This window comes from Haliotis cracherodii, unplaced genomic scaffold (assembly GCF_022045235.1).
Source record: "Haliotis cracherodii isolate W230 unplaced genomic scaffold, xgHalCrac1.p SCAF_6, whole genome shotgun sequence".
Classification (NCBI taxonomy): domain Eukaryota; kingdom Metazoa; phylum Mollusca; class Gastropoda; order Lepetellida; family Haliotidae; genus Haliotis; species Haliotis cracherodii.
Window position 1 is genome coordinate 40,054,756 of NW_027266319.1, and position 27,658 is coordinate 40,082,413.

The window sequence follows — 27,658 nt, forward strand, 5'->3', positions numbered from 1 at the left end:
CATTAGTCAAGTAGTTTGTGAGATGTTTCTGATGGATGACAGACAAACAACAAAAGTTCTCTTGACTTTCAGTTAGATGAGCTGAAACTCAGTTAATAACATTTGACACATTTTTCTGAATGTGTAACCATATTTGCAGAATTCATGATGCAGGGTGACATCACTGTTGTCAACACTTGTTACTGTAAAAAGGTTTGTTGCCGACCAGTGCCCCTACCTTGGCTTCAGTTGCTTCCTCCATCTCTCTTCTCCACTTCTCCTGGTCGGCTGAGAGGAAGTCCACCCTGGCCAGCTCCAGTCGAGAGCGTCGCACCTTCCACAAGGCCTTCTGTTCCCTCTGGGCCGCATCCTCACTCAGCTCGGCATAGTACTTGACCAACTCCTCCCTACAGCAGTGATGCTGCCTCACTATACTGTCCACATGATGCTTGACAAGCGCAAAACTTTCTACCACATTAGAAACGTAGTAATGCCCTCTCCCTCAAACCTGGCCTGTGCCCACCACCTAACCCCTGCGACCTATCCCCCTCCCATGCGGCCTCTGCACCATCTAACCCCCTCCCATGCGGCCTCTGCACCATCTAACCCCCTCCCACCTGCCTCTGCACCATCTAACCCCCTCCCATGCGGCCTCTGCACCATCTAACCCCCTCCCAACCAGCCTCTGCACCATCTAACCCCCTCCCACCTGCCTCTGCACCATCTAACCACCTCCCACCTGCCTCTGCACCATCTAACCCCTTCCCAACCAGCCTCTGCACCATCTAACCCCTCCCATGCTGCCTCTGCACCACCTAACCCCTCCCATGCGGCCTCTGCACCACCTAACCCCTCCCATGCTGCTTCTGCACCACCTAACCCCTCCCATGCGGCCTCTGCACCACCTAACCCCTCCCATGCTGCCTCTGCACCACCTAACCCCTCCCATGCGGCCTCTGCACCACCTAACCCCTCCCACCCGGCCTCTGCACCATCTGACCCCCTCCAAACCAGCCTGTGCAACACCTACCCCCGTCCCACCTGGCCTCTGCACCGCCTAACCTCTCCCACCCAGCCTCTGCACCACCTAGCCCCTCCCATCCAGCCTCTGCACTATCTTACCCCCTCCCACCCCGCTTACGCACTATCTTACCCCCTCCCACCCCGCTTACGCACCACCTAACCCCTCCCAACTAATCCCCAATCTACAGGTCCTACCTGGCCTCTGCACCACCTAGCCCCTCCCACCCAGCCTCTGCACCACCTAGCCCCTCCCACCCAGCTGCTGCACCACCTAGCCCCTCCCTCCCAGCCTCTGCACCACCTAGCCCCTCCCACCCAGCTGCTGCACCACCTAGCCCCTCCCACCCAGCCTCTGCACCACCTAGACCCTCCCATCCAGCTGCTGCACCACCTAGCCCCTCCCACCCAGCCTCTGCACCACCTAGCCCCTCCAACCCAGCTGCTGCACCACCTAGCCCCTCCAACCCAGCTGCTGCACCGCCTAGCCCTTCCCTCACAGCCTCTGCACCACCTAGCCTCTCCCACCCAGCTGCTGCACCACCTAGCCCCTCCCACCCAGCCTCTGCACCACCTAGCCCCTCCCATCCAGCTGCTGCACCACCTAGCCCCACCCATCCAGCCTCTGCACCACCTAGCCCCTCCAACCCAGCTGCTGCACCACCTAGCCCCTCCAACCCAGCCTCTGCACCACCTAGCCCCACCCATCCAGCCTCTGCACCACCTAGCCCCTCCAACCCAGCTGCTGCACCACCTAGCCCCTCCAACCCAGCCTCTGCACCACCTAGCCCCACCCACCCAGCCTCTGCACCACCTAGCCCCTCCAACCCAGCTGCTGCACCACCTAGCCCCTCCAACCCAGCCTCTGCACCACCTAGCCCCACCCACCCAGCCTCTGCACCACCTAGCCCCTCCAACCCAGCTGCTGCACCACCTAGCCCCTCCAACCCAGCCTCTGCACCACCTAGCCCCACCCACCCAGCTGCTGCACCACCTAGCCCCTCCCACCCAGCTGCTGCACCACCTAGCCCCACCCATCCAGCCTCTGCACCACCTAGCCCCTCCCACCCAGCTGCTGCACCACCTAGCCCCTCCCAACTAATCTCCTTTCTACAGGTCCTACCTGGCCTCCTGTTCCAGCTGCAGTTCCCGAACCTCCATGGCCTCCTCGGACCTGGTCAGTCGGGCCATGTGCTCCTTGTCCTCCTCTGCACTCTGCTCCTTCTCCCCGGCACGCCTCTAAAACACACACAGGCAAGTCACAACACACATGTGTAACTGGTAACAAGCTCCTGACACGTATTGCATAGTGTTTCTGAGTTTAGGTAGGTTTTCATCCTGCGGTGTATTGACAATCTCCACCCACCTGCAGGTCTGTGACCATCTGACTCTTGAGCCGCTGGAACTCCTGCCTCTTCTTCATGTCAGCAGCCTTCTTCCTCTCATCAATCTTAGCTGCCAACATGAGGAAAAACATCATGAATGATAAGAGTGAGTGAGTATGGTCTTATGACATTTTTAGCAAATTCCAGGAATATAATGGCGGACATCAACACAACAAGGGCAGGCCCTAGCAAAGGATGAAATTACTTGATGCACATTGCCACGTTATGATGACACACAATCGGCCAGGACGGGCCGAGTGATTTCCATCCAACTTAGCCGTTGTGGCCTCCTGATCTTCTTTGACACCCATTGGAAGGGAAGGGGACATGTTGAGCAGGTGTGGGCCCATCAAGGATTGTAAACATGAATACAGAAGAACATGGCAGAGCCAACAGGTATAGAGCACTGACAGTTACAAAGAACTATTTCAGTCTCAACTGCTTTAATATTCATCATCATATATAATCTGCACAAGGAACTAGTTCTGTGTAGATACTTAACAACTGATTTTTCATCTCCAAGAGATCTAATTTTCATATTTACTCAAAACTAAATTGGTGTCAGTCACCAACCATAGCTCCACTAAAATACAATTTTATCTGAAGATTAGAGAACCCTGATTCAGGGATGTGATCAGGTTTTCCTGCAGTTAAATTTCGAAGGTAAATCAGTACTTTTAAAAAATCAGGCATAGCTTCCGTGCACCTGGCTACCCATCAGGTCTGGGAGCAATACTGCCATAAACTTCAACCCCCATCCTCCAGACATAAGGACAACTGTCACAAGAGTGCAATGTCTGACCCTTTCTCCATGTTGAAGCATATTGAAAAAAAACTTGTACATACTTACTTTTTGTTGAAAAAAACACAAAACTCCATTGCCAACATAAGACATTGATACAATATATATCCCTGGGTTATGGGTAGAAGAAACATTCATAGTTTTCTCGCTAATCACTTGAACAACTGTAAAACATCTCATTTACTTATTGGCTAAAAGACAACTTTATCTTAAAAACAACATTGTATGAGTATTTACAATTTCTGTGTGACGCCACACCCCACGTTATAGTGCAAGTATTTGTGATAGAAAACATATGATGTCCGAAAACCTATGATGCTGAAAGCTCTGATCGAAAACAGGACAATCCATGACGGTTGTCCAGTTTTCGATAACATTTTTCAGAGTGCTTTTTTAAAAATCTGATTATATTTTTACGAGGAAGATGATTTTTTCCGAGGAATACTGTTTTAAAAAACGCGATTTTCCGTGTTTCCGTGGAGATTTCACATCCCTGCTGAATAGTGTCAGTGACAAGGAGACTGACCTTGCAGTCTAGCAATCTCCTGCGAAGCTACCGTGTGAGCCTTCTCCATCAAATCTCGCTTCGCCTGCTCAGCCTGCTCCACCATCTGCTCCCTGAAGCACAGTCATAACACACTTCACTAGTCCACATGTAGCAGGGCATGACTGTCTAGAACAGGGTCAACGCCTTGGTCACAAGGGACAGACTCCAAGTCCAGCACTACATACAATATCACCATCCTGATACATCTGATGTGCTCACTCTAATTCTCCTAGCTACACTCAAATACTGTAAATGTGTAAATGTAAATTAATGTGTCTGCAAAAGAATGTAAACGCTTGACCCTAGCCAAAAATTCAACGCAATATGAATACAACACCCCCCCTCCTCTCAAGCATCAGTGGATTTATATCTAAAGAAAATGTTCTCTGTCAGGTTTACAGGAGAATACTCAAATTAATCCAACCTTACATTAATCCAATCACACACCAAATAGCACAGCATATTAGCGCTGAGTAGAGTACTTCCGCTAAAAAAATACATGTGCACTGGCTCGTGTGATCCTTGACGCGGTCGCAAAGAACAAAGACACCATGTTGCGTGGGTGGCGTCTGTCTGGAGTTGCAGGTGTGATCAGTGATGACATAAGTGAGTAGAACTCTTGTCTTGACCCCAGCAATGACAATTCACAGAATGTGATTAGTTTTTGAATGACCTTGTTTATATACTTGTTACAAGTGCTGCTCAATAAACAGTGGTGTGGAATACATAGTTGTTTGTTTTCAGCGTATGTCTTATTGTTGATATAAATGCGATGTTTCATAATGCGACCACTCACATTTTTCGCTTATAATTCACAAGGAATTTAAAGATTTACAGTAACCAGGCCAACTGACATGTGTGACAAGTTTCAGATTAAAGACAAGATAGATTTTTTGTCTGAATCTATGATGTTTCCACCTGAATAAGACTGATGTCCAATACATTGGTTATTTACCTGGATAAGACTGGCATCTATGGACCTGTTATTTACCTGGATATGACTGGCATCTATGGACCTGTTATTTACCTGGATAAGACTGGCATCTATGGACCTGTTATTTACCTGGATATGACTGGCATCTATGGACCGGTTATTTACCTGGATATGACTGGCATCTATGGACCTGTTATTTACCTGGAAATGACTGGCATCTATGGACCTGTTATTTACCTGGATATGACTGGCATCTATGGACCTGTTATTTACCTGGATAAGACTGGCATCTATGGACCTGTTATTTACCTGGATATGACTGGCATCTATGGACCGGTTATTTACCTGGATATGACTGGCATCTATGGACCTGTTATTTACCTGGAAATGACTGGCATCTATGAACCGGTTATTTACCTGGATATGACTGGCATCTATGGACCTGTTATTTACCTGGATATGACTGGCATCTACGGACCTGTTATTTACCTGGAAATGACTGGCATCTATGGACTGGTTATTTACCTGGATATGACTGGCATCCCATAGATCTGATATTTACCTGGATATGACAGGAATCCTATAGATTGGTCATTTACCTGGACATAACAGGCACCTGGGGATGTGTCATTTACCTGGATATGGTGAGGTTCCTGGCAATCTGCTGCATCTTGCTGACATATATCTGACAGCGTGTGTCAAGTGTTGACAGCTGCCGCTCGGAAAACGTCACTGTCACATGTGGGATGTCACTGTCATCAACTTGACAGACGAAGTGCTGAAAGAAACATATTCTGTCACCACAGGTTCCAGCAAGGACAAGACTACTTATCTCAAGATGGAACTTCTAGATATCTGTGAAGCCTTGCTATGTGACCCACCTCAGGACAGCAGATTTTGAGAAGGTTGATGGTCTTCCCGCAGATGAAGATGTCACAGGCCATGTCACGGAGGAAGACAGGTGCGCTGTCTTCAATCTGTTCCGCAGCCAAGGCATAGCCGTCGGTCCAGTAGTGCTTGTCTGCAGGAAAACATCATTATATCTCATCACAGATCCCGCAGTGTGTGAGTTAGTGTTGAATTCTTGAGTCAGCACTATCCTAGCTACCGGTACTTATCATGGCTGAGAAATGATCCATGCAATCAGGGCTGGATGACAGTGAGCGTCAACGAAATCTACAACCAACCATTTGTAGTTGCCTCTAATGGCAACAGTATTGTTCCTACAGCACCATGGTCAATACTTCTTGACCTCATTCACACTAAACTGAGCAGATACAACAGTGACATTATGTTTGGTGTTATGTAGTCTTGTGAAAATGCTTCCTGATAACTTTCAATACATACAGTGGCATGTGGCTTTACAGGACATTTCGGAACTCTCCTAACCTCAGTGAATCCCTGTATGCCCTCTACAAACCTGACGACAGTGTGACATCTGTCTACTCTCCCCAATACTCCAGATACTGGTGGTTGACCAATGACAGTGTGACTGAGGGTGTATGTCTGCCTACTCACCCCGACATTCTAGATACTGGTGGTTGACCAATGACAGTGTGACTGAGGGTGTATATCTGCCTACTCACCCCGATACTCCAGATACTGGTGGTTGACCAATGACAGTATGACTGAGGGTGTATGTCTGTCTACTCTCCCCAATACTCCAGATACTGGTGGTTGACCAATGACAGTATGACTGAGGGTGTATGTCTGCCTACTCACCCCGATACTCCAGATACTGGTGGTTGACCTATGACAGTGTGACTGAGGGTGTATGTCTGCCTACTCACCCCAATACTCCAGATACTGGTGGTTGACCTATGACAGTGTGACTGAGGGTGTATGTCTGCCTACTCACCCCGATACTCCAGATACTGGTGGTTGACCTGGATTGTGAACTCTCCATACACATCTCTGAAGGAGCCATGGAACACCCACTCCTGTACAAACCTGTACAATCACTGACAGTGTTAGATCAAATACACAAAACACTATAAAATAACATAGAACATAGAGATATTTGGTATACACAAACTCATCTGTGTGGTCATGTGGTCAGCATGGTCAGTTAACTGTGTCGTAACAAATAGCAATTTGCAAGCCATGTGGTCATCTTTTACTGCAGCAATAAAAATTGGCACTCGTCCTATAGGACTTGCCAAACTACCCAATAGTTTTGTTTGTTTGTTTGTTTGTTGTTTAACATATGTTTAACCCCACACTCAGCAATATTCCAGCTATATGCCAGTCAGCAAATAACCGAGTCTGGACCAGACAATCCAGTGATTGACATCATGAGCATCAATCCATGCAGTTGGGATATGATGACATCTATCAACCCAGTCAGCGAGCCTGATCACCCGATCCCGTTACTTATTGCCTTTTACAGCAAGCATGGGTTGCTCAATACCTAATCTACCCTGTATCTTCCCAGGTCTACCCAATAGTTAAGGCATCATTTAAATTTGCCCTTTTTAAGAGTTTTGCTATATATTATCATTATAAGGATGAGTGGACTACAAATGTTTCTATCAGTGATTCAGAAGGAATTTCAATACACTGATATCTATAGTTTTGGAATGGACTGCCAACTTTTAGCCTTCTTCTTTTCTTGAAATGTGTTACAACTTAAAATCTGCAAATGGAACACATATTCATATGAGACTCGTGAATGCAGAAACGTCAGTGACCAGTCTTACACGGTGTAAGGTCCACATGCTGTCTGTAGAATGGCCAGCATCATAGGGTAGTTGTCTGTGTTCATCGCCTCCAGAGTCTCCTGGTACAGATACGTCAGTAGCTGGATACCCTGACAACATACCACAGATGCCATCATGATCACTGGACATACCCTGACAACATACCACAGATGCCATCATGATCACTGGACATACCCTGACAACATACCACAGACACCATCATGATCACTGGACATACCCTGACAACATATCACAGACACCATTGTGATCACTGGACATACCCTGACAACATACCACAGACACCATTGTGATCACTGGACATACCCTGACAACATACCACAGATGCCATCATGATCACTTGACATACCCTGACAACATACCACAGACACCATTATGATCACTGGACATACCCTGACAACATATCACAGACACCATTATGATCACTGGACATACCCTGACAACGTACCAAAGATGCCATCATGATCACTGGACATACCCTGACAACATACCACAGACACCATTATGATCACTGGACATACCTTGACAACATACCAAAGATGCCTTCATGATCACTGGAAATACCCTGACAACATACCACAGACACAATCATGATCACTGGACATACCCCGACAACATACCACAGATATCATCATGATCACTGGACATACCCTGACAACATACCACAGACACCATTATGATCACTCGACATACCCTGACAACATACCACAGATGCCATGTGATCACTGGACATACCCTGACAACATACCACAGACACCATCATGATCACTGGACATACCCTGACAACATACCACAGATGCCATCATGATCACTGGACATACCCTGACAACATACCAGAGACGCCATCATGATCACTGGACATACCCTGACAACATACCACAAACGCCATCATGATCACTGGACATATCCTGACAACATACCACAGACACCATTATGATCACTGGACATACCCTGAAAACATACCACAGACACCATCATCATCACTGAACATACCCTGACAACATACCACAGACACCATCATGATCACTGGTTGTACCCTGACAACATACCACAGACACCATTATGATCACTGGACATACCCTGACAACATACCACAGATATCATGATCACTGGACATACCTTGACAACATACCACAGACACCATTGTGATCACTGGACATACCCTGACAACATACCACAGACACCATCATGATCACTGGACATACCCTGACAACATACCACAGACACCATTGTGATCACTGGACATACCCTGACAACATACCACAGATGCCATCATGATCACTGGACATACCCTGACAACATACCACAGATGCCATCATGATCACTGGACATACCCTGACAACATATCACAGACACCATTATGATCACTCGACATACCCTGCCACATACCACAGACACCATTATGATCACTGGACATACCCTGACAACATATCACAGACACCATTATGATCACTGGACATACCCTGACAACGTACCAAAGATGCCATCGTGATCACTGGACATACCCTGACAACATACCACAGACACCATTGTGATCACTGGACATACCTTGACAACATACCAAAGATGCCATCATGATCACTGGACATACCCTGACAACATACCACAGACACAATCATGATCACTGGACATACCCCGACAACATACCAAAGATGCCATCATGATCACTGGACATACCCTGAGTACATACCACAGACACCATTATGATCACTCGACATACCCTGACAACATACCACAGATGCCATCATGATCACTGGACATACCCTGACAACATACCACAGACACCATCATGATCACTGGACATACCCTGACAACATACCACAGATGCCATCATGATCACTGGACATACCCTGACAACATACCACAGACGCCATCATGATCACTGGACATACCCTGACAACATACCACAAACGCCATCATGATCACTGGACATATCCTGACAACATACCACAGACACCATTATGATCACTGGACATACCCTGAAAACATACCACAGACACCATCATCATCACTGAACATACCCTGACAACATACCACAGACACCATCATGATCACTGGTTGTACCCTGACAACATACCACAGACACCATTATGATCACTGGACATACCCTGACAACATACCACAGATATCATGATCACTGGACATACCTTGACAACATACCACAGACACCATTATGATCACTGGACATATCCTGACAACATACCACAGACACCATCATGATCACTGGACATACCCTGACAACATACCACAGACACCATCATGATAACTGGCCATACCTTGACAACATACCACAGACACCATTATGATCACTGAACATACCTTGACAACATACCACAGACACCATCATGATCACTGAACATACCCTGACAACATACCACAGACGCCATCATGATCTTTGGAAATATCTTGACAACACCCTCGGTCTTGGTTGAATATGTAAAACCTCAGGCATTTCCTCAAATTTCAAAGATGTTATCAAACCCCACAATGCATTTTGAGAGAACAAATAGACATTTTGAGCAGAAAAGGCTGTGCAGTGTCCGTAAGGAACTTTTTTCTATGTAGCTGCTGTGGTGGCCATATTGAAAATTGAATAAATAAAGGTGTCATCGTTGGTGAGATGATGAATGTGAAGTTTCAGCTTCATTTGTCAAGTGGTTTCTGAGGAGATCATGTTCATAGACAATGGCAATGGACAAGCAGGTCATGACATAACTCACTTGACATTCAGTCAGGTGAGCTAAAACTTCATTTGGTATTTTCAACTGCCCACAAACCCCAACTGAAGCTGAGCATGGAGGAGGGAAACAGAAATTATATGGATGGTCTAACTCACTGTAGGGAAGTTGATGCTGTCTCGTCCACACCAACACAGCTGAGACAGGAACCTACACACAGAACAGAATATCTTTATTCAGATCAATATGAACATGGTGATGAAGTGTAGACATGGAATCTAGTTTGGTGTTTCTACGGAACATTCTATAAGATGAAGGCATTGATGGAGGTTAGGTAACCCTAACTATAGCAACCAGAATGTCAATCACATCACAATGTTACATGAATCTGAGTGTTCTGTATATTCTTAGCCTGCTATGATATTGGACAATCTGCTTGTTATCTTGGATATCCTTAACACAGAGTGAAAACATCTTGCAGCAGGACTGGAGTAGGATAAGTGTATGCCTTGGGGTTCTCCCACAAGATCACCAGCTAGTTGTGATCCACTGGTCGAGGACCTGGGATTGGAGACATTCTCATTAACATGCCCGTGCCTTTAGCGAAACACTTTGTATCAGGTTGTCAAACCGGAATGTCAACACCAGGAGGGGTTGGGAATCTTGGATTCCATCATGTTGGTGTAGTAGGCTGCCATGTGTGGAGTTGTTGATGGCAGTCATTACCCGACTGTGGCAAAGGGATTGTTGCCATGTCTGAATGACGAGAGTGACTGCTAGGAATTCCAGGCAGTTGATGTGCCAATCCTTGACAATGTCGACAACACTCCCACCATCATCTCATCCATCAGCACTCCCCAGCACTGAAGAGAGGCACCCACAAATAGGTGATGAGTGGGCACAAAGTCTGTCAAAGAGAATCCATCAAAGACATTCAACTCGAAGGTCCACCACTGAAGATGGGCATGCACATCCCGGTCTAACGGTACCAGAAGATTGGTTTGATTTCAATCTATCATAGGTTAGAGAAAACCTAAAGATCTCAATGTTGGAGTCAACCCCATCTGGTAGAGTCCTTGGCTGACGTGAGGCTACCCAACATTACTTGCCACCGGTGTACCGAGATGTCTCCAGATAGGGCTTCACACACCAGCATCTAAATCTGTAACCACCTGTCTTCCGGAACTGAGATGTTTTCCAGGCTGTTTAACACTGATGAACTGCTGGGACTGCCCTAGGGTTTACCTCTGACTTCCCTTGTTGATTATCTATCCCAGCTGTGCCAAGAGTCAATGGAAGAAGTTTAAGTGGAGACTTTAGACAGGATCACCAGCTTTAGTAACACAGATTGCAGTCGTTGATGTAAGAATCGAAGCTGATCCCCTAATGATATAGGAAGGCTTATATTGGAGTAGCTATTTGGGTAAATAGCCATGTGGCTGGGTAGTACAAGCCCCTGGACATGAAACCATGGATACCTGAGCGAGTATGGGTGCATTGGATCATGCAGGTAGGCATCCTGTACGTCTAATGTAGTGACTGAATGCACAGACACAGCTGCACCAAAGTGAGTATACAGAACCTAGGAACGTACTTTCAAACCTTGAGATTGTCAATCAATTCTGGGATAAAATCCCCAAGTAACCACGTCGGCCAGTATTTCTTCTATGGCCTCTCCTACAAGATCTCAATCTTCTATCCGGAGCATCTGATGGCCCTGTGGGCAGGGTAGTTATGCAGGATGAGAGGGCTGGAGAATCCTATTCCAAGTCGATATAGGTATCTCAGGGTATTGACTACCGTGTCCTTGAACAGTTGCTCCCAATCCTTCCAGAATTTCTGTCGTCTGCCACCTACTGGATTGGAAACAGCCGGGGTGGTTGGTGGTGAAAGGTCCTTGCCACACAGTAGCACTTCCCCATCACTCCTGGTAGAACTGCTTGAGATGTAGACAAGAGGAAGATCGAGGGAAGTTAGCTCTGAAAGGGTGGCTGCATTCTGGGGTGTCTTCGTGTCATGACTTTTCACTCTGTTGTGGGTATGGAAGATAAGAAGCAACTTGCACATTGTCGTAGCAGGATAGGAATAATTTAGGGACACAATAGTCTAACATTAAACCAAGAACATTCATCAGGAAATCAATGCTCCAAACTTCCAAGAAAGTTTTGAAAGCAAAATGTTAGATTCAAGTAAACAACAATGGTCTGACCAATGGAAAATATTGCAATGATGACTACAGATTTAGAAAGGACACACGAAAAATGCATAAAATCCATTCATACCATCTACCTCTTTAATATTGATAAACATTAATCCCTACAATGTACACTAGATCTATCATGTGAATGTACCTTATTTGCTGGAATGTTCTTTCACAGGTAAACTTGAGCTGCAGAAGTGTAGTTTTGGGTGGGACGGAGAGTATGACGGCTCGGTAGTGTTGCAGGACTTTGCGCACGGCTCCAGTGTAGGCCTGGTACACCATCCCCTTTTCATAGAAGGAGTCGACCACAGGAGCCTTGGAGCACAGGTTGAGGCGGTAGTAGTTGGAACCACAAGCAACAAAATCCCTCAGACAATTGCTGAGGGCATCGGGAGTTATCCCTGTGACGTACACTCCTTCTGTTGTCATAAAACTTTGAGTCGCCTGCGAATAAGGATTAGCAATCAGTGAGTGGGTGCTGTTTATGACGCAGTCATCAATATCCAGCTAAATCACTGTGGTCTTTATATAATACAGTCTGGGCCAGACAACCAGTTGTTGATATTACCAATGAGTGAGTGTTGTTTTATGACACAGTCAGCAATATTCAGCTAAATCACAGCAACTTGGATCAGGCAAACCGATGGTTGACAGCATGAGCAACAATCAGCCTTTCTTAATTCTAGGCACTGGAACCAAGGGGAAAACAACACAAACATGGAATCTAGGGAGGGGAAAAGTCCAAATGTATTACCAAGGTACCTGATCTGCTATTACCCAACCTGACCCTGGTACCTGCTGAAGGTCTCAAAGAGTTGGGTACAAAATGTCTGATTGCTTTACTGGAGCCCTGGCAAAACCTATTTAGATACATGAACAAAACAAGCTGGTCATGTGTTCGCTGAGGCTGACTGAAGCTTAATCTCTACATACAAGTCAGAAGGAATGCATGCACAGTCAAAGAAATGCAAACATTAGCGACTTGTAGTGTAATCATGTGTTTTAATTGCTATTGTCGTTAAACAATAAATCCCATGACTAGCCAGAGTCCAGGTAGTCCTGTGGGTACCTGGGTCCCACTCAGGAGCAGCCTGACCAGAGTACTCGAGTTACCCATCCCACTGTGCACTGGACAGTTATTGAAGTAAGTGGTTCAGGCTTCTGTTCAGATAGCAGGGACACAATGATCTCCATGTGTGCAGGGGAATCAAGTTGACTGTGCAACAGTAAGACACTAACCACTTGGGTAGACTCCCAGGAAGGCACTGATGGAAATATTGGCAATATAGACAAAAGAAATATATTGATACCATGAAAGTACCTCCTAATACACAACATACCTCATCCAATTTAAAGGTATGTGACTCTACACCAATCAGAAGGTAGATGACATCCTTGAGAAGCTGTGATTGGCTGATTTCTCTCCTAGGTGGCAGCACTACTCCAGGGGCGATAACCTGGAGCTGCAGCAGCATCTGTGAGTACCACTTGTCCACAGCTAGTGGACCTGCCTCAGAGAAGTAGGGTCTCTCAATGGATCCTTCACTGGAATCGGTTCAAGACAATGTGTCATGTGTTGAACATGTTGAACACAAACTTTATTTCTGCCAAACACAAAGAACCTGTTTAGCCTTGTGTGGTGATACGGTGACTACATAAGTTGTTTTACAAAACCAGACAACTAAAGAAATTGGAAAGAGAATTAAATTACTTCTGTTATTGTTTTAGGACCCATCTGTGTTTCACAATAAGGTGCTGACCCAGGAATATCTACGTGACTTAACTGATATCTGTGAACGGAACAAAACCACTACCACTTACAAACCAATGGCTCCTGTACCATTTAATATTCTTGGGTAACTGGGAATTTTGTTGGAGTCAGAATATTTGAATGGGCAGCTGAAACCATGATGAACACAAGGGCCGATCTTCTCAATTTCTGTAGGTTATTTGTGGGTATGCCATGTATACGAAGACTGATGAAAACAGTATGACACCATCAACTGGTAACACTAAACTCAATACAGTGTGTTTTCATTTGTTAATACAGAGTTAATTGGAAGTTCAAGTTTGGGGGCAAAACATTTTGTATGAAAATGATTCCATAACATTTCCATGACTTTTCGGCTAATTCCATTTTTCAAAACTTTCCCAGACTGACATATCAACATCACATGACGTTCCCAGGGTTTAATGATCATGCCACTAGTCCCTGAATTCCAGTAGAGGGAGTTTGGGTACAGGTAAGTTTGAATAAGTTTGGTAGCTCACATTCCTCTCCTCTCCCAAGTGTAGTATCTGCCTCGCTTGCACTTCAGGGCTAGATCCCAGATGTTCTCCTCAATAGCAGAGTCATTGAATGTTGTCATCGATGTCGATATGAAGGTGTCATTTGTGTCTTGAGACAACTGAAAATATCAAATACTTTTTATCAGAATAAATTTGTTTCCAGATTTAGTGGTTAAATCCTTTCTGGCTTCGGGAGAAGGAGAAAGATCCATAGAAGGCCTCTCCACTTGACATTCTGGTATGAGTCTGATAAATGACCAAATGTTCCGATGCTTCAGAATGTAGAAGTTTGTTACTTGTTTCCACATACCTGACTGGATGACATGACCTTTGGAATTCTGATTTCAGGACATCTGAAATGGTTGCAAGATCTTCATGAACATGTTTACATGGTATAACCACAAATGGTTGCAAGATCTTCATGAACATGTTTACATGGTATAACCACAAATGGTTGCAAGATCTTCATGAACATGTTTACATGGTATAACCACAAATGGTTGCAAGATCTTCATGGACATGTTTACATGGTATAACCACAAATGGTTGCAAGATCTTCATGAACATGTTTACATGGTATAACCACAAATGGTTGCAAGATCTTCATGAACATGTTTACATGGTATAACCACAAATGGTTGCAAGATCTTCATGGACATGTTTACATGGTATAACCACAAATGGTTGCAAGATCTTCATGAACATGTTTACATGGTATAACCACAAATGGATGCAAGATCTTCATGAACATGTTAACATGGTTTAACCACAAATGGCTATTCATGATCAGAAGCTTTTGTTTGATTTTCATTGCAGCATTACTATGTTAGGAAGGAAAATAAAAATTGATTTTCAAAATGTGTAAGAAACCCTTTCTTATTTGATGCCACAGGTTAGCAAAATTACAGCTATATAATTCTGGCCTGTTAATAATTTATTGTGAGCCAGGCAAGCCAGTGGTTGACAATATGAGCAATCATGCACATTGTTGTATCCCCAGCTGATAATAAAAAAAATGTTTACTTTATAAGACACAGGTTTTGGTTGTATGAATATTTCTAATGACAAAACGTTCATAAAGAAGAAGTAAGAAAACAAGATTACTTCATATCAAATTCATCTGGCAATTCTGGCAGCTCAAGTTTTACGTCAAGGGAGGTAATTCTTCCTTGCACTAGACCTCCAAACATGGTCATTCTTGCCTCCTTTTCATGGGCATCATTCAGGAGTGGCTGAAACAGGATGAGGAGTTTTATCCCTTGACAGGCAGTAATCAGCTCAAACATACATTTGTTGACATTCTGAATCTGTGAACTACCTGGTACCCTGATAACGGTTGTGGAGCATTTCCTCACCAAGTCATTTACATGAAATGATACCATGGATACAATGATGTAATCCCAAGCAAAAGTGCAAAATTATTAAAGCAGGTAAAATTACAGACATGAATTCATTTACACATCCACACAGTACACTGTAACACAGCAACAGTTTACCTTGTAATTAAACCATCCATTTCCAGACAGCTCTGTGCCGGGGGTCAGCTCAAAAAGCTGAAAGCGAGTGTTGAAATTATTACATTTTCTCCATTTTTGACATCGGATTGAAAGGTACAATATTCATTTGCTTTGTTTTTAGAAATGTGTGAGTGAATAGCAATATTTTAGCTACATCTGGACCAGGCAAATCATGCAATGCTCCATGCCATCAGTTCATGATGACACACAATCAGCCAAGTCACTGAGACTGACCACTCAATTCATCTTGGTCATTTGTGGATATCGCATAGACCCTGTTGTTTCTAAGCACCATGGCATCTACCCTAAAACAGGAGTACCGTCAGCATATGATCTGAAGAATTGTTGTCTAATATATGAGTTGTTTTTTTAAGATTTCAAAATTCTGAATCAGGGTGGTAACAAAGTAATAAAACTGTTTTAGAAAGCTGATATCTGATTGGCTAAAGGACCCACGCATCAGAGTATAGATCTGATTTTAATGAGACTACATAACCTTAAGCTTACATTTGTTACATTATTTACCAGTTTCCTAAAATTATAGTAATATTCCTGCATATATCTACATGCTGCTGCACTTTTGAAAATAATGGTTCTCTCTGCTAGACCAGTCTCCCCATGACTGATATGACAATACAAACTGGAATCATATCGCACATGCTCAAGAAACTGACTCACATTTGGACGTTTGATGTCCATCTTTGTCCGGATATCTGTCTGCTGGTGTGCTGCCTCAAACAGCTCCCTAAAAAATACTGCAATTGTTAAAACCCAAACTGTAAAAAGGAGGTGAGTTTGTGAAAGTGGAAACTCTTGTAAATCCAGGGGCCCATTGCAAAAAGCTATCTTTGCAGTAAGGTCATCGTAGCTCCCATACTTTAACACAGGCATACGATAACCGTAGCACTAAGATCACTTTGTGCAATGGGGATAAGACAAAGCATGGTTGATTGTGTGAGAAACAGATGAGAGGTGACCACCTCCATGTCCACACTCAGCCCCATTGTGCTCACCGGGTGTCAGACACGATGATGAGGCGGGGGTGTGAGACACGATGATGAAGCAGGGGTGTGAGACACGATGATGAGGCATGGGTGTGAGACACGATGATGAGGCGTGGGTGTGAGACACGATGATGAGGTGTGGGTGTGAGACACGATGATGACGCGTGTGTGTGACACGATGATGAGGTGTGGGTGTAAAACACCATGATGAGGCGTGGGTGTGAGACACGATGATGAGGCGTGGGTGTAAAACACGATGATGAGGTGTGGGTGTGAGACACGATGATGAGGTGTGGGTGTGAGACACGATGATGAGGCGTGGGTGTGAGACACGATGATGAGGTGTGGGTGTAAAACACGATGATGAGGCGTGGGTGTGAGACACGATGATGAGGCGTGGGTGTGAGATGCGATGATGAGGCGTGGGTGTGAGACACGATGATGACGCGTGTGTGTGACACGATGATGAGGTGTGGGTGTAAAACACCATGATGAGGCGTGGGTGTGAGACACGATGATGAGACGTGGGTGTGAGATGCAATGATGAGGTGTGGGTGTGAGACACGATGATGACGCGCGTGTGTGACACGATGATGACGCGTGTGTGTGACACGATGATGAGGTGTGGGTGTAAAACACCATGATGAGGCGTGGGTGTGAGACACGATGATGAGGCGTGGGTGTAAAACACGATGATGAGGTGTGGGTGTGAGACACGATGATGAGGTGTGGGTGTGAGACACGATGATGAGGTGTGGGTGTGAGACACGATGATGAGGCGTGGGTGTGAGACGCAATGATGAGGCGTGTGTGTGAGACGCAATGATGAGGTGTGGGTGTAAAACACGATGATGAGGCGTGGGTGTGAGACACGATGATGAGGCGTGGGTGTGAGACACGATGATGAGGCGTGGGTGTGAGACGCAATGATGAGGCGTGTGTGTGAGACGCAATGATGAGGCGTGGGTGTGAGACGCAATGATGAGGCGTGGGTGTGAGACACGATGATGAGGCGTGGGTGTGAGACACAATGATGAGGCGTGGGTGTGAGACACGATGATGAGGCGTGGGTGTGAGACGCAATGATGAGGCGTGGGTGTGAGACGCAATGATGAGGCGTGGGTGTGAGACACGATGATGAGGCGTGGGTGTGAGACACGATGATGAGGCGTGGGTGTGAGACACTATGATGAGGCGTGGGTGTGAGACACAATGATAAGGCGTGGGTGTGAGACACGATGATGAGGCGTGGGTGTGAGACACGATGATGAGGCGTGGGTGTGAGACACAATGATAAGGCGTGGGTGTGAGACACGATGATGAGGCGTGGGTGTGAGACACGATGATGAGGCGTGGGTGTGAGACACGATGATGAGGCGTGGGTGTGAGACACAATGATGAGGTGTGGGTGTGAGACACGATGATGACGCGTGTGTGTGAGACACGATGATGACGCGTGTGTGTGACACGATGATGAGGCGTGGGTGTGAGACACGATGATGAGGCGTGGGTGTGAGACACGATGATGAGGCGTGGGTGTGAGACACGATGATGAGGCGTGGGTGTAAAACACGATGATGAGGCGTGGGTGCGAGACACGATGATGAGGCGTGGGTGTGAGACACGATGATGAGGCGTGGGTGCGAGCTGTCTTACCGTGGGTAATGCATGTAGAAGGAGTCGGGACAGACAACCTGGCTGTCCCCGTACACAGGAGGTCCTTCAGGTAACACCATGTGCTGGGTCTGGACAACACACAACAAATGAAAAAAGTCAGGGATTGATTTCTACAGCAAATTAATACCACACACCCTGGTGCAAAAGTCAGGTTTGTTGTTATATAAAAAATAAACAAGAGTCATCAGAAACTGATAAATCCCCCCGGGCCCCCATAAAGTCGAAGGAACAAATCATCTAATTGTTACAGCAAGTCCTACAACAGTGAACTTGATGAAAGCATTCCCATCTAAGCAGTCTGTTTGTATACAAGAGTAGTTATTGAGCTGTCAAACAATACCATGGAAATGGGACTCAGAACTTTGTTTTTTAGGTCACGTCACTTTTTGCAAAGATATGAATTAGTGGATGTCACACAATTGATACATGGCTCATGCTGTAATCTGTTGCATTACAAACAGTAGTGTGTCAATAGTTGCTGAAGCAGCTTAATAGAAATATAGATAAAAATGTTTACACTAAACATTTCCCATCTGTTACTTTGGTTACCTTCACTGGTGAAAAGCTTAACAGACAATCTTGGGGTCTGACCAGAGTCAAAGTCAAATTGCTGCCATGGAACCGGAAAATTAAAATTCTAACAATCCCTTAATCAGCAAAAGGCACCAGTTGACAACCTGGTCTTTATATGTGCAAAGTTTCATGAAAGAACACCTATTAGTTTTAGAGATATTGCCCTTGTTCCACAAAGCGATCTGAGCACTAAGGTGATAGTAACTCCTATTCTTTAACATAGGCTTACAATAGTCGTAGTGCTAAGATCGCTTTGTGGAACGGGAGCATGGTCCGTACACCACTGTGAACAGAGTCAAAGTCAAACTTTTGCCTTGGAAACAGAAAAAATCAAAATTCAAACAATCCCTAAATTGAAAAATGCCCCAGCTGACAACCTTGTCTTTAAAAGTACAAAGTTTCATGAAAGAATACCTATTAGTTTTAGAGATGTGATCGGGACAAACACATAATGATCATGGCTGACTAAAGATAACAAAGTATTAGCCAGGGAAACCAGTGGCTGATATAGTGGACAACAATCCCCACCCTACCCCAGTTTCATAAGTATCCTCATATTCCATATCACAGTCAGACTGATAAGGACCCATCACAATCAGCTGACTAATGACAACGGGTCATTACCCTTTTAGATGTCACCAGAGGCAGCTTTTGTGATGCATGTCCAATGACTTCACTACTGGTGGGATTCCTCCTTTCTGACAGCAACACCAGCAACAGCAACACTGACATCACATCACTCTTATCACCTGTAATCAAAAACACTTCTCCAGAACCAAAGTGGAAAAAACATTGCTTACTTAACAGGAGAGCATCTCAAAATGTCCCTCTCTTTACAGAGTTTACAAAAATACAAAATAGCATGTTTCTTTATCTACTAATATATGCTTTATGGTTTTTCAATGTTAAAAACAGCAGGTAGTGCTCATTATAGAACTTGGCATGTCATCACCGCTTCTATCTCAAACATGACGCAATGCATGTATCCTAAGGGAGGCAGAGAGGCACCTGGTTTGGATTACCATGATTACAACCAAATCTGATGTCAATAATAATAATAGTTATATCAGAAGTAAGCAGTGTGCATTTCATTCTGCTACCTTAGCCCAAGACTTGTAAAATGTCTTTCTGTCAATGAATTCAGCTAACAATAGTCCACAAACTAACACTAAACCTACTGAAAACGATGCCAAGTGGCACAGTCTAATTATGAAGCTTCAAAGCAGATGCGTTGACTGCAATACCTGACATATCATGTAAGAAGGAGGTTGTTAAATTTCACCAAATCAAACACTAAGCTTAGACAATTATACACCTACCATCTTTTGATAACAAAGTGTCCAGGAGAGCTTCCAGACGATTGGCTTCATCGAAAAATCGATTACATCGTAAGTGGTAAGCATAGATCAAAATGCCATCTATTTCTTTTTTCACAGGATCAGATGGGGATATGCAAGAATATCTGAAAAAAAACAGAAAACTTTCATTATTGTCACATCTGGACTTGTGTTTGAAATAACTTTATTCACATTTCATTTAATATTGTCTACATTTGATTCGGCAAAATCGGGTGTGAACTGGTTAGCATACTGCGCCAATTCAGAACCACTATCAGATTATCCTGGTTCAAGAATAGTTTCAAATACAATTTCTTCCGATCACTGCACAAAAATTCACTATAGCTATAATATTGGACATTTTTGTATTTCATCACCGGTAGATCTGGGAGAAAATGTGTGTACAGCTGATTGTTATTTCCAGTTTATTTTACCAGACAATTACCCGCAGTAATCTTAATCACTACTCATAAAACAATACCGAGTGTAAAATGGAAAAACAACCAAACTTGTAAATCATCATGTCTTGTGATGTTTTATCTCAAATTTCACATTTTCATTGGCCAATTTTGTTATCTCGTGTTAGTTCACCTGAAACAATGCAATGTAGTTTTTGAGTGCACCCAATAAACAATATAATTATTTTTTCCTCAAACTTGTACCCAAAAATGGTAGGTGCATATTATGATTATACTGAAGTGCACACTCTACACAAGAAAACATGACATGTAGTGAAGTGATAACTGTGTGCAAATTTACCAATACTTCAGAATTTGCATAAATAAGAACAGTAAAAAGATCCAATTCTAAAAAATATTACAATGTTTTTCCCAATTTGCCTGCCAAGGGTACTTTGAACAGGGTAGCATCACTGCACTACATGTTCTAAAGGGTGATGAAATAGTGGTCACTTGGCAATAAATCCAATGCCTTCTCCGATTTACATGTTAACTGAACTCCCTCCTCCTTAAACCAAGGATTTGGCATGTTTAATGAATAAATTATATCATTCCTCCAAGCTGATTTTGTTTGTTTGTTGTATCACGTTGCACTCAGCAATATTCCAGAGGAATTTCGGCAGTCTGTAAATAATGGTGTCTGGACTAGACAATCCAGTGATTGGTAAAAATAATTGAAAGTCATTGTCTGTATGTATTATGCCAATCCCCCACTACACAGCTGTAATATTTTTCAAAAGGTGCGCACTATACACAAGAAAAGAAGTATACCAACTCCTTAAGATAAGACATTTCCACTTCATCTTCAATAAACAAAGATATACATAATACAACAGTAAAATGTGGACAGTACTTAAACATGATTGTTAAAATTATCTATAATACTTATCATACACAGATATCATAAGTTGTAGCAGGATCACTCGGGGTACATCAGGTACATGGGGTTTTATGCATCCCACATTGGGTTTTATACCACAAGCCCCTGTACCCCGAGTGATCCTCCTACAACGAATTTATCTTACTGACATTGTATATGACATTGTAAAAGAATTAAAACAAATTCAAAATTGATTGAAAACAGCTGTTCAATTGAGCTGAGGTAACTTGTGCTAGGCCATGTGACTTTTATTGACTCAGAAAAAGCGTGCGGTTTGTTGCATCAACATGATCAAGGCAGGGTATAAGGGATTTATTCTCCCGCTGAGAAATCAATGTGCAGCCTGTTTTAACATGGTTGGGTATAAGGGATTTATTCTCCCGCTGAAGAATTTATGTCCAAAGGCAGGATATTTTATGAAAATCATCATAATCATGTGAACCAATCAAATCTCATCATTCTGACATGGCGGTATGATAAATGTTTTTAGATGGGTTAGGGATAACAGACTGATTAGTGGCAGAAAAGATATAAATCAAATTTCAACAAATACAAACCTTCCTCGTCCTTTAAGAAATTCAAATAATGTGTTGTAGGCCTTTCTTTTGAGTCGTTTACACTGCACATCCCGAGACGTTTGAGGCTGAACGATGTAAGCACGCTTCTGAGTGTCCTGGAGGTGATGTTTGCACAGCTGTGTCAGCAGCACGTCAACACTGTCACTGAACACACCACCTTCCATACTGGCAACTTCTAGAATGAGAAAAATGACACTGAAACTAGTAGAGGGACGATACACAGATGCATTGTTGGATCACGACTTGTTACTTCTCATTATATCAATCACAGTCACACACTAAGCAAAATTAAATATATATCGATTCTTACGTAAAATGTTTGCCTTAATAACTGTTACACCAAACACAAATTAGTAGAGAAAACCAATCTCATTAAAATCAGATTTTAGTTCTCACTATTGCTAAACAAAGATCTGAGGACATCCCATTACGGGTCTCATCAGAACGACCTTTGATACAACCAATCAAAGCGTAGCTTACCAGATCATGAAAGTGACAGTCGGAATGTGTTTTCTCATCATGCAACCTCGAAAACGTTAACATGGGGTATTCCAAACGACAGTTACGGCCCATATGACTGATTCTGTCAAAATTATCGTCTACTTCTCACTTCCGTGGGTCAAACATTTGAACGGAGGAGGCGCTGCACAGTACATGTGAAGTACTGTCATACAATCTCAATCATATGTTAGACATTCCGGAATTTTCGCTTTTTCAGTTTCTAAAATTTCAATCGAGAACTGTGCCAACATATTTTTCAAGCGTAGTCTGAAATTGAAGTTGCCAGGTTGAAATGACTACCGTAAAGCTCGAGAAAGCTGCTTTCTAATTGGCTGATGTTTGTCATTTTAGTAGTCGGTCAAAGTTCCCAAAAGGCCATTCTGACGTGACCCGTAATGGGATGTCCTCAGATCTTTGTTTAGTGGCAGCGAGAACTTAGATCTGAATTTAATGAGATTGTAGAGAAAGCATAAATATTTCCCTCCAATGCACCACACTTGGCACTGCCGACTATAAAATGGCAGTGCGCCAGGTCTTTGGCCATCCTGTCTATGAAAATGATGGCTTACGCACAGATAAAAGTACATGCAAGTATTGTGTAACATATCGGATTGTGAGCAAGGTATCGTTATACAGATCGGATCACACTGCTGGTGTATCAGCTCAGCCCTAAATGAAACACTAAAAGAAATCAGAAGACTCGGTCTCCAGTACTCAATCAGGGATCGATTTAATGAACTTGATTCAACTTGCACCAGGTGCATGTTTACATGAAATCCCGGTTGCACCAGATAAAACCAGGTTGCACCCTGGTCCCATAAATTTATCAAAGTGGAAACATAGGCCACTCTGCTGCCAATGTCACATAGAACAATGACATATTGCTGTGAATCATAACAGGAACGTGTGCACATAATCTAATAAAAGCACTGATATAAACCAGTGTTTATCAAAGCCCAGATTACAATAAAAATATGCTTCAGTTGTATGGAGCTATCACTTTCCTACCCAGAGTACAGCCAGTCAAGTTCCTCTGTCACATCGTCAAATCTTACACAGTCCATTCATGTGTTTTTCATCTGTTTCATTTTGGACGAGTTTACACATTTTGATAAACATAACTTTTATTGAAAACATATCCTAAAACATCAAAAACTATTTTCATTTGCATATTTATCCTCCATGTGCTGTCATCGAAGCTCTATGAAGAGCTGGCGATAATGTTGATTTGATATGTAAAGCTGTATTGTCATGCACCTCACTGTCGCAGTTGTTGTAGTATATCTATATGATTATGCAAAACAATATGTAAAACAACACCGAAATTAGGACCAACTGTTCCTTTTTCAGAATAAGTATGTTTGTTTTTCAAACAAGAGAAAAGTCCTGTCATGTGATAAGCCTACACCTGCAGTGTGGTCACTGGTGCAGAAAAATCCTCAGTATGCTCAGGGGTTATCGGCTATTTACAAACAAAGCTTCAGAACAACTGAACAATCGACATCCTGTTAAGGGTGAAACGATACACCGATATTCCGATGCATGGCGATACTTGACCCACGATACGATACACGATACACGAGGGGGTATATATCGATACGTCACGATACGGAACGCAAATCTTAAGTAGAGTTCCCTTGCTTCCCTCGTCACGCATTGCTCCCAAAACGCACTTACATTTTAAATAAATTCTGATACGATGTAACCCTCAACTCCCCCTACACTATGAAACATAAACAACTAATATTCTAATATTTTTTCAAACTCTGATCGTGTAAGGTAGGCAGAACATGTTGTGTTGTCTCTTACGGGTTTACGTTACCTTGCGATTGACTGCTCCGTGTGCTCGCTGGATGTATTAACCAATCAAACAGGTCGTATTACATAACTGAATGTATCCTATTGTTTCATTGGTTGACATTCATTGAACAGCCAACCAGAAGGCTTTAGCGCGTGTCACGATGACCGGCACGTGCTTCAAACGACTTGAAAACATGGCAGCAGCCGAGTTTATTAGCGAGAAATGCGAGTTGGAAAAGCCCCCCAGTTCATTTAAGTCAGCTGTGTGGGACCATTTTGGATTTCCCGTATTATATCGGGATGGAGTGCGAACTGTCAATAAGGAACAAACAGCCTGTCGCCATTGCTTCACTTGTGTGAAATACACGAGTAGTACCACAAACATGTCCACGCCATCACTCGGACATAGATATTGGCGGTAGCAAGGTTCCGTCTTCTATTCAAGGTACGCAGTCACGTGTTGTTGATTTCACCAAACCCTTGCCAGGCAGTCAACCTAATCTCCATGATGTAATTAAATCAAAATTACCGGCTGCATCGTCCCGCGCTGGGGCCATCACAAATAGCATTGGTGTTTTCATTGCTTTGGATATGCGACCGTATTCCGTTGTGGAGAATGTGGGATTTAGGCGTCTTGTCAACACACTCGAGCCAAGGTATCAGATTCCTTCCCGTACACATTTTACAAATACTGTTATGCCTAAACTGTACGAGAACACGAAACGTGAGGTTTTGAAACGAATTGAAAGTGCTTCGTCTGTTGCTATCACAACTGATGGATGGACGTCAAGTGCGACCGAGAGCTATGTAACAATAACTGCACATTTTGTTAGCGAAGAATGGCAAATGGAAAATCCTGTGTTGCAAACACGGCCCCTTCACGAGAGCCACACTGGAACTAACCTAGCAAATGTTCTGACATCTGCTTTAACAGAATGGAAGATTGACAGGTTTGGAAATATTGCTATATCAACTGACAATGCAAGCAACATTGTTAGTGCTGTCAAGCAGTCACCAAGTCTCAACCCACACATTAGGTGTTTTGCACACACTATAAACTTAGCAAGTCAAAGGGCAATGCAAGTCAGTCAGATGGCCAGGATTTTGGGGAGAGTTAGAAGAGTCGTGTCCTTCTTTCACAGAAGCTCTCAGGCTGCATCTGTCCTCAGAACCAAACAGTTACTTCTTGAACTTCCCTGTCACACACTCATACAAGATGTTTCCACAAGATGGAATTCAAGCTATGACATGTTGGAACGCTATCTGGAGCAACAAGCCGCAATATTTGCTACGCTAACAGTCAAAGATGTCAGAAAAAATGTTGATTCACTTGTCACACTGTCGGATGAGGATGTGGGATGTGAGGAGGATGCTACACGTGTCCTGAATCCATTGAAAACAATCACAACTATCATGTGCATTGAGAAGACACCAACAGTGTCACTGATTCTTCCACTCAAGGAACTGATTTTAAAAGCTATGGCTGTTGTGGAATCTGATTCAGTTCTCATCAAAAGTGTGAAAGCTGCTATTACAAAGGACCTAAAGGACAGATACACTGATCCTGATGTCAACCAGTTCCTGCAGGAGGCTACAGCCCTAGATCCCAGGTTCAGGTCCCTGCCTTACTATGATGAAACTGGACGACTCAGGTTTTTACTGGACTGACAGTGAAAGCAGTGGCATGTGCATCAAAGTTGAAGGTATTTATTTGTTTATTAAATGTTTTGTCTGAAAATCTCAATATTAGTGCAGTAAACTAAATGTTTGAGAGCTTATATTTAGCCTAGGAAATGAAACAAGCATACATGTTTAGATTACAATTTCCTTCAAAACACTTCTTTAGAAGAAAAACAACATTGATATTGTCTTTGACTATTTTCTTCAGAAACAAAAAAAATTAAAACTGACATTTAGTATAGAAGATTTTGTATACTGTAACTAAATTCTGAAAACTTGTTTCAGACTGAAGTCAGAGTGAAAGTGGAACCTGATGAAGCTCTACATGCTGAACCTGAAAGCCCACCACTACCAGCATTACCATCTGTGTCTGACACTGACAGGGATGGGAAATCTGAGAGTGGGCCAGAGTCTCATGAACCAGACGAACCATGTAACAAGAAAATCAAAACTGCCAAGGAGGAATTTTTGGAGAGGTGTTTATCACACATGTTCAGGCAGCAAGACCATTATCAGCTTGTGTGGAAAATGAGATACAACGATATAAAACCGCAGACTGTATTCCATTAACTGCAAATCCCCTGGAATGGTGGAAGGGCAATGAATGTCGATTCCCCAAATTGGCTCTTTTGGTCAGACATTATCTTGAAGTCCCAGCCACCTCTGTTCCCAGTGAGAGAGTATTCTCCACTGCAGGAGACATTGTCAGTGGCCAGAGGGCATCACTGTCCCCTGATAATGTTGACGTTTTGGTATTTCTCAAAAAAACCTCAAGCTGAACCATTCAGGCTGTGATTGAACATTGATCATATCTGGTGTTTGAAGTCCATTGTTTGAACCAAATAAAAGCTTGAGTAATGTTTTCTGTTCATGTTTTTTCCCATAAAGTTGCGTATCGAGATACGTATCGTATCGTGACCAGAATATCGAGATACGTATCGTATCGTGGCCTTCCTGTATCGTTGCAGCCCTACATCCTGTTAATCATGTTAATGAAGTAAATCAAGTCACATATTTCCATCCGCATGTTTATCAGTTGGGTACAACATGACAAAGTGAACCCTGTGGAAATAACACTGGAAGCAAATCCTACATCACT

General features: G+C 43.6%; 2 protein-coding genes across 2 annotated transcripts in view; one reads left to right on the plus strand and one right to left on the minus strand.

Moving 5' to 3' along the window:
- Window positions 1–27,658, minus strand: part of LOC139445583 (gamma-tubulin complex component 6-like) — a 37,881-nt gene that overhangs the window by 9,905 nt on the left and 318 nt on the right. The window contains exons 2-21 of the mRNA XM_071226740.1: window positions 22,558–22,753; window positions 20,645–20,787; window positions 19,950–20,074; window positions 18,732–18,820; window positions 16,750–16,816; window positions 16,051–16,107; window positions 15,659–15,786; window positions 14,865–14,907; window positions 14,537–14,673; window positions 13,606–13,810; window positions 12,414–12,709; window positions 10,221–10,272; window positions 7,367–7,476; window positions 6,526–6,617; window positions 5,549–5,688; window positions 5,303–5,445; window positions 3,713–3,804; window positions 2,366–2,454; window positions 2,123–2,238; window positions 218–386 (exon numbers count right to left, since the gene is read on the minus strand). Coding sequence (XP_071082841.1) covers window positions 218–386; window positions 2,123–2,238; window positions 2,366–2,454; window positions 3,713–3,804; window positions 5,303–5,445; window positions 5,549–5,688; window positions 6,526–6,617; window positions 7,367–7,476; window positions 10,221–10,272; window positions 12,414–12,709; window positions 13,606–13,810; window positions 14,537–14,673; window positions 14,865–14,907; window positions 15,659–15,786; window positions 16,051–16,107; window positions 16,750–16,816; window positions 18,732–18,820; window positions 19,950–20,074; window positions 20,645–20,787; window positions 22,558–22,742 — 2,478 coding nt within the window. The 5' untranslated portion in view covers window positions 22,743–22,753. The remainder of the gene's footprint in view (window positions 1–217; window positions 387–2,122; window positions 2,239–2,365; window positions 2,455–3,712; window positions 3,805–5,302; window positions 5,446–5,548; window positions 5,689–6,525; window positions 6,618–7,366; window positions 7,477–10,220; window positions 10,273–12,413; window positions 12,710–13,605; window positions 13,811–14,536; window positions 14,674–14,864; window positions 14,908–15,658; window positions 15,787–16,050; window positions 16,108–16,749; window positions 16,817–18,731; window positions 18,821–19,949; window positions 20,075–20,644; window positions 20,788–22,557; window positions 22,754–27,658) is intronic.
- Window positions 25,576–27,338, plus strand: LOC139446430 (E3 SUMO-protein ligase ZBED1-like). Its single transcript, XM_071227754.1, has 3 exons — window positions 25,576–26,469; window positions 26,845–26,992; window positions 27,115–27,338. The coding sequence occupies exons 1-3, from the start codon at window positions 25,576–25,578 to the stop codon at window positions 27,336–27,338; spliced, it is 1,266 nt and encodes a 421-aa protein (XP_071083855.1).

Bases quoted from the DNA above. Each gene is read 5' to 3' on its own strand.
- LOC139446430 (XM_071227754.1), top strand. From the start codon at position 25,576: ATGCCTAAACTGTACGAGAACACGAAACGTGAGGTTTTGAAACGAATT. The intron at 26,470-26,844 runs GCTACAGCCCTA...AACTTGTTTCAG, and splicing joins TCAACCAGTTCCTGCAGGAG to ACTGAAGTCAGAGTGAAAGT. The intron at 26,993-27,114 runs GTAACAAGAAAA...ATAAAACCGCAG, and splicing joins TCATGAACCAGACGAACCAT to ACTGTATTCCATTAACTGCA.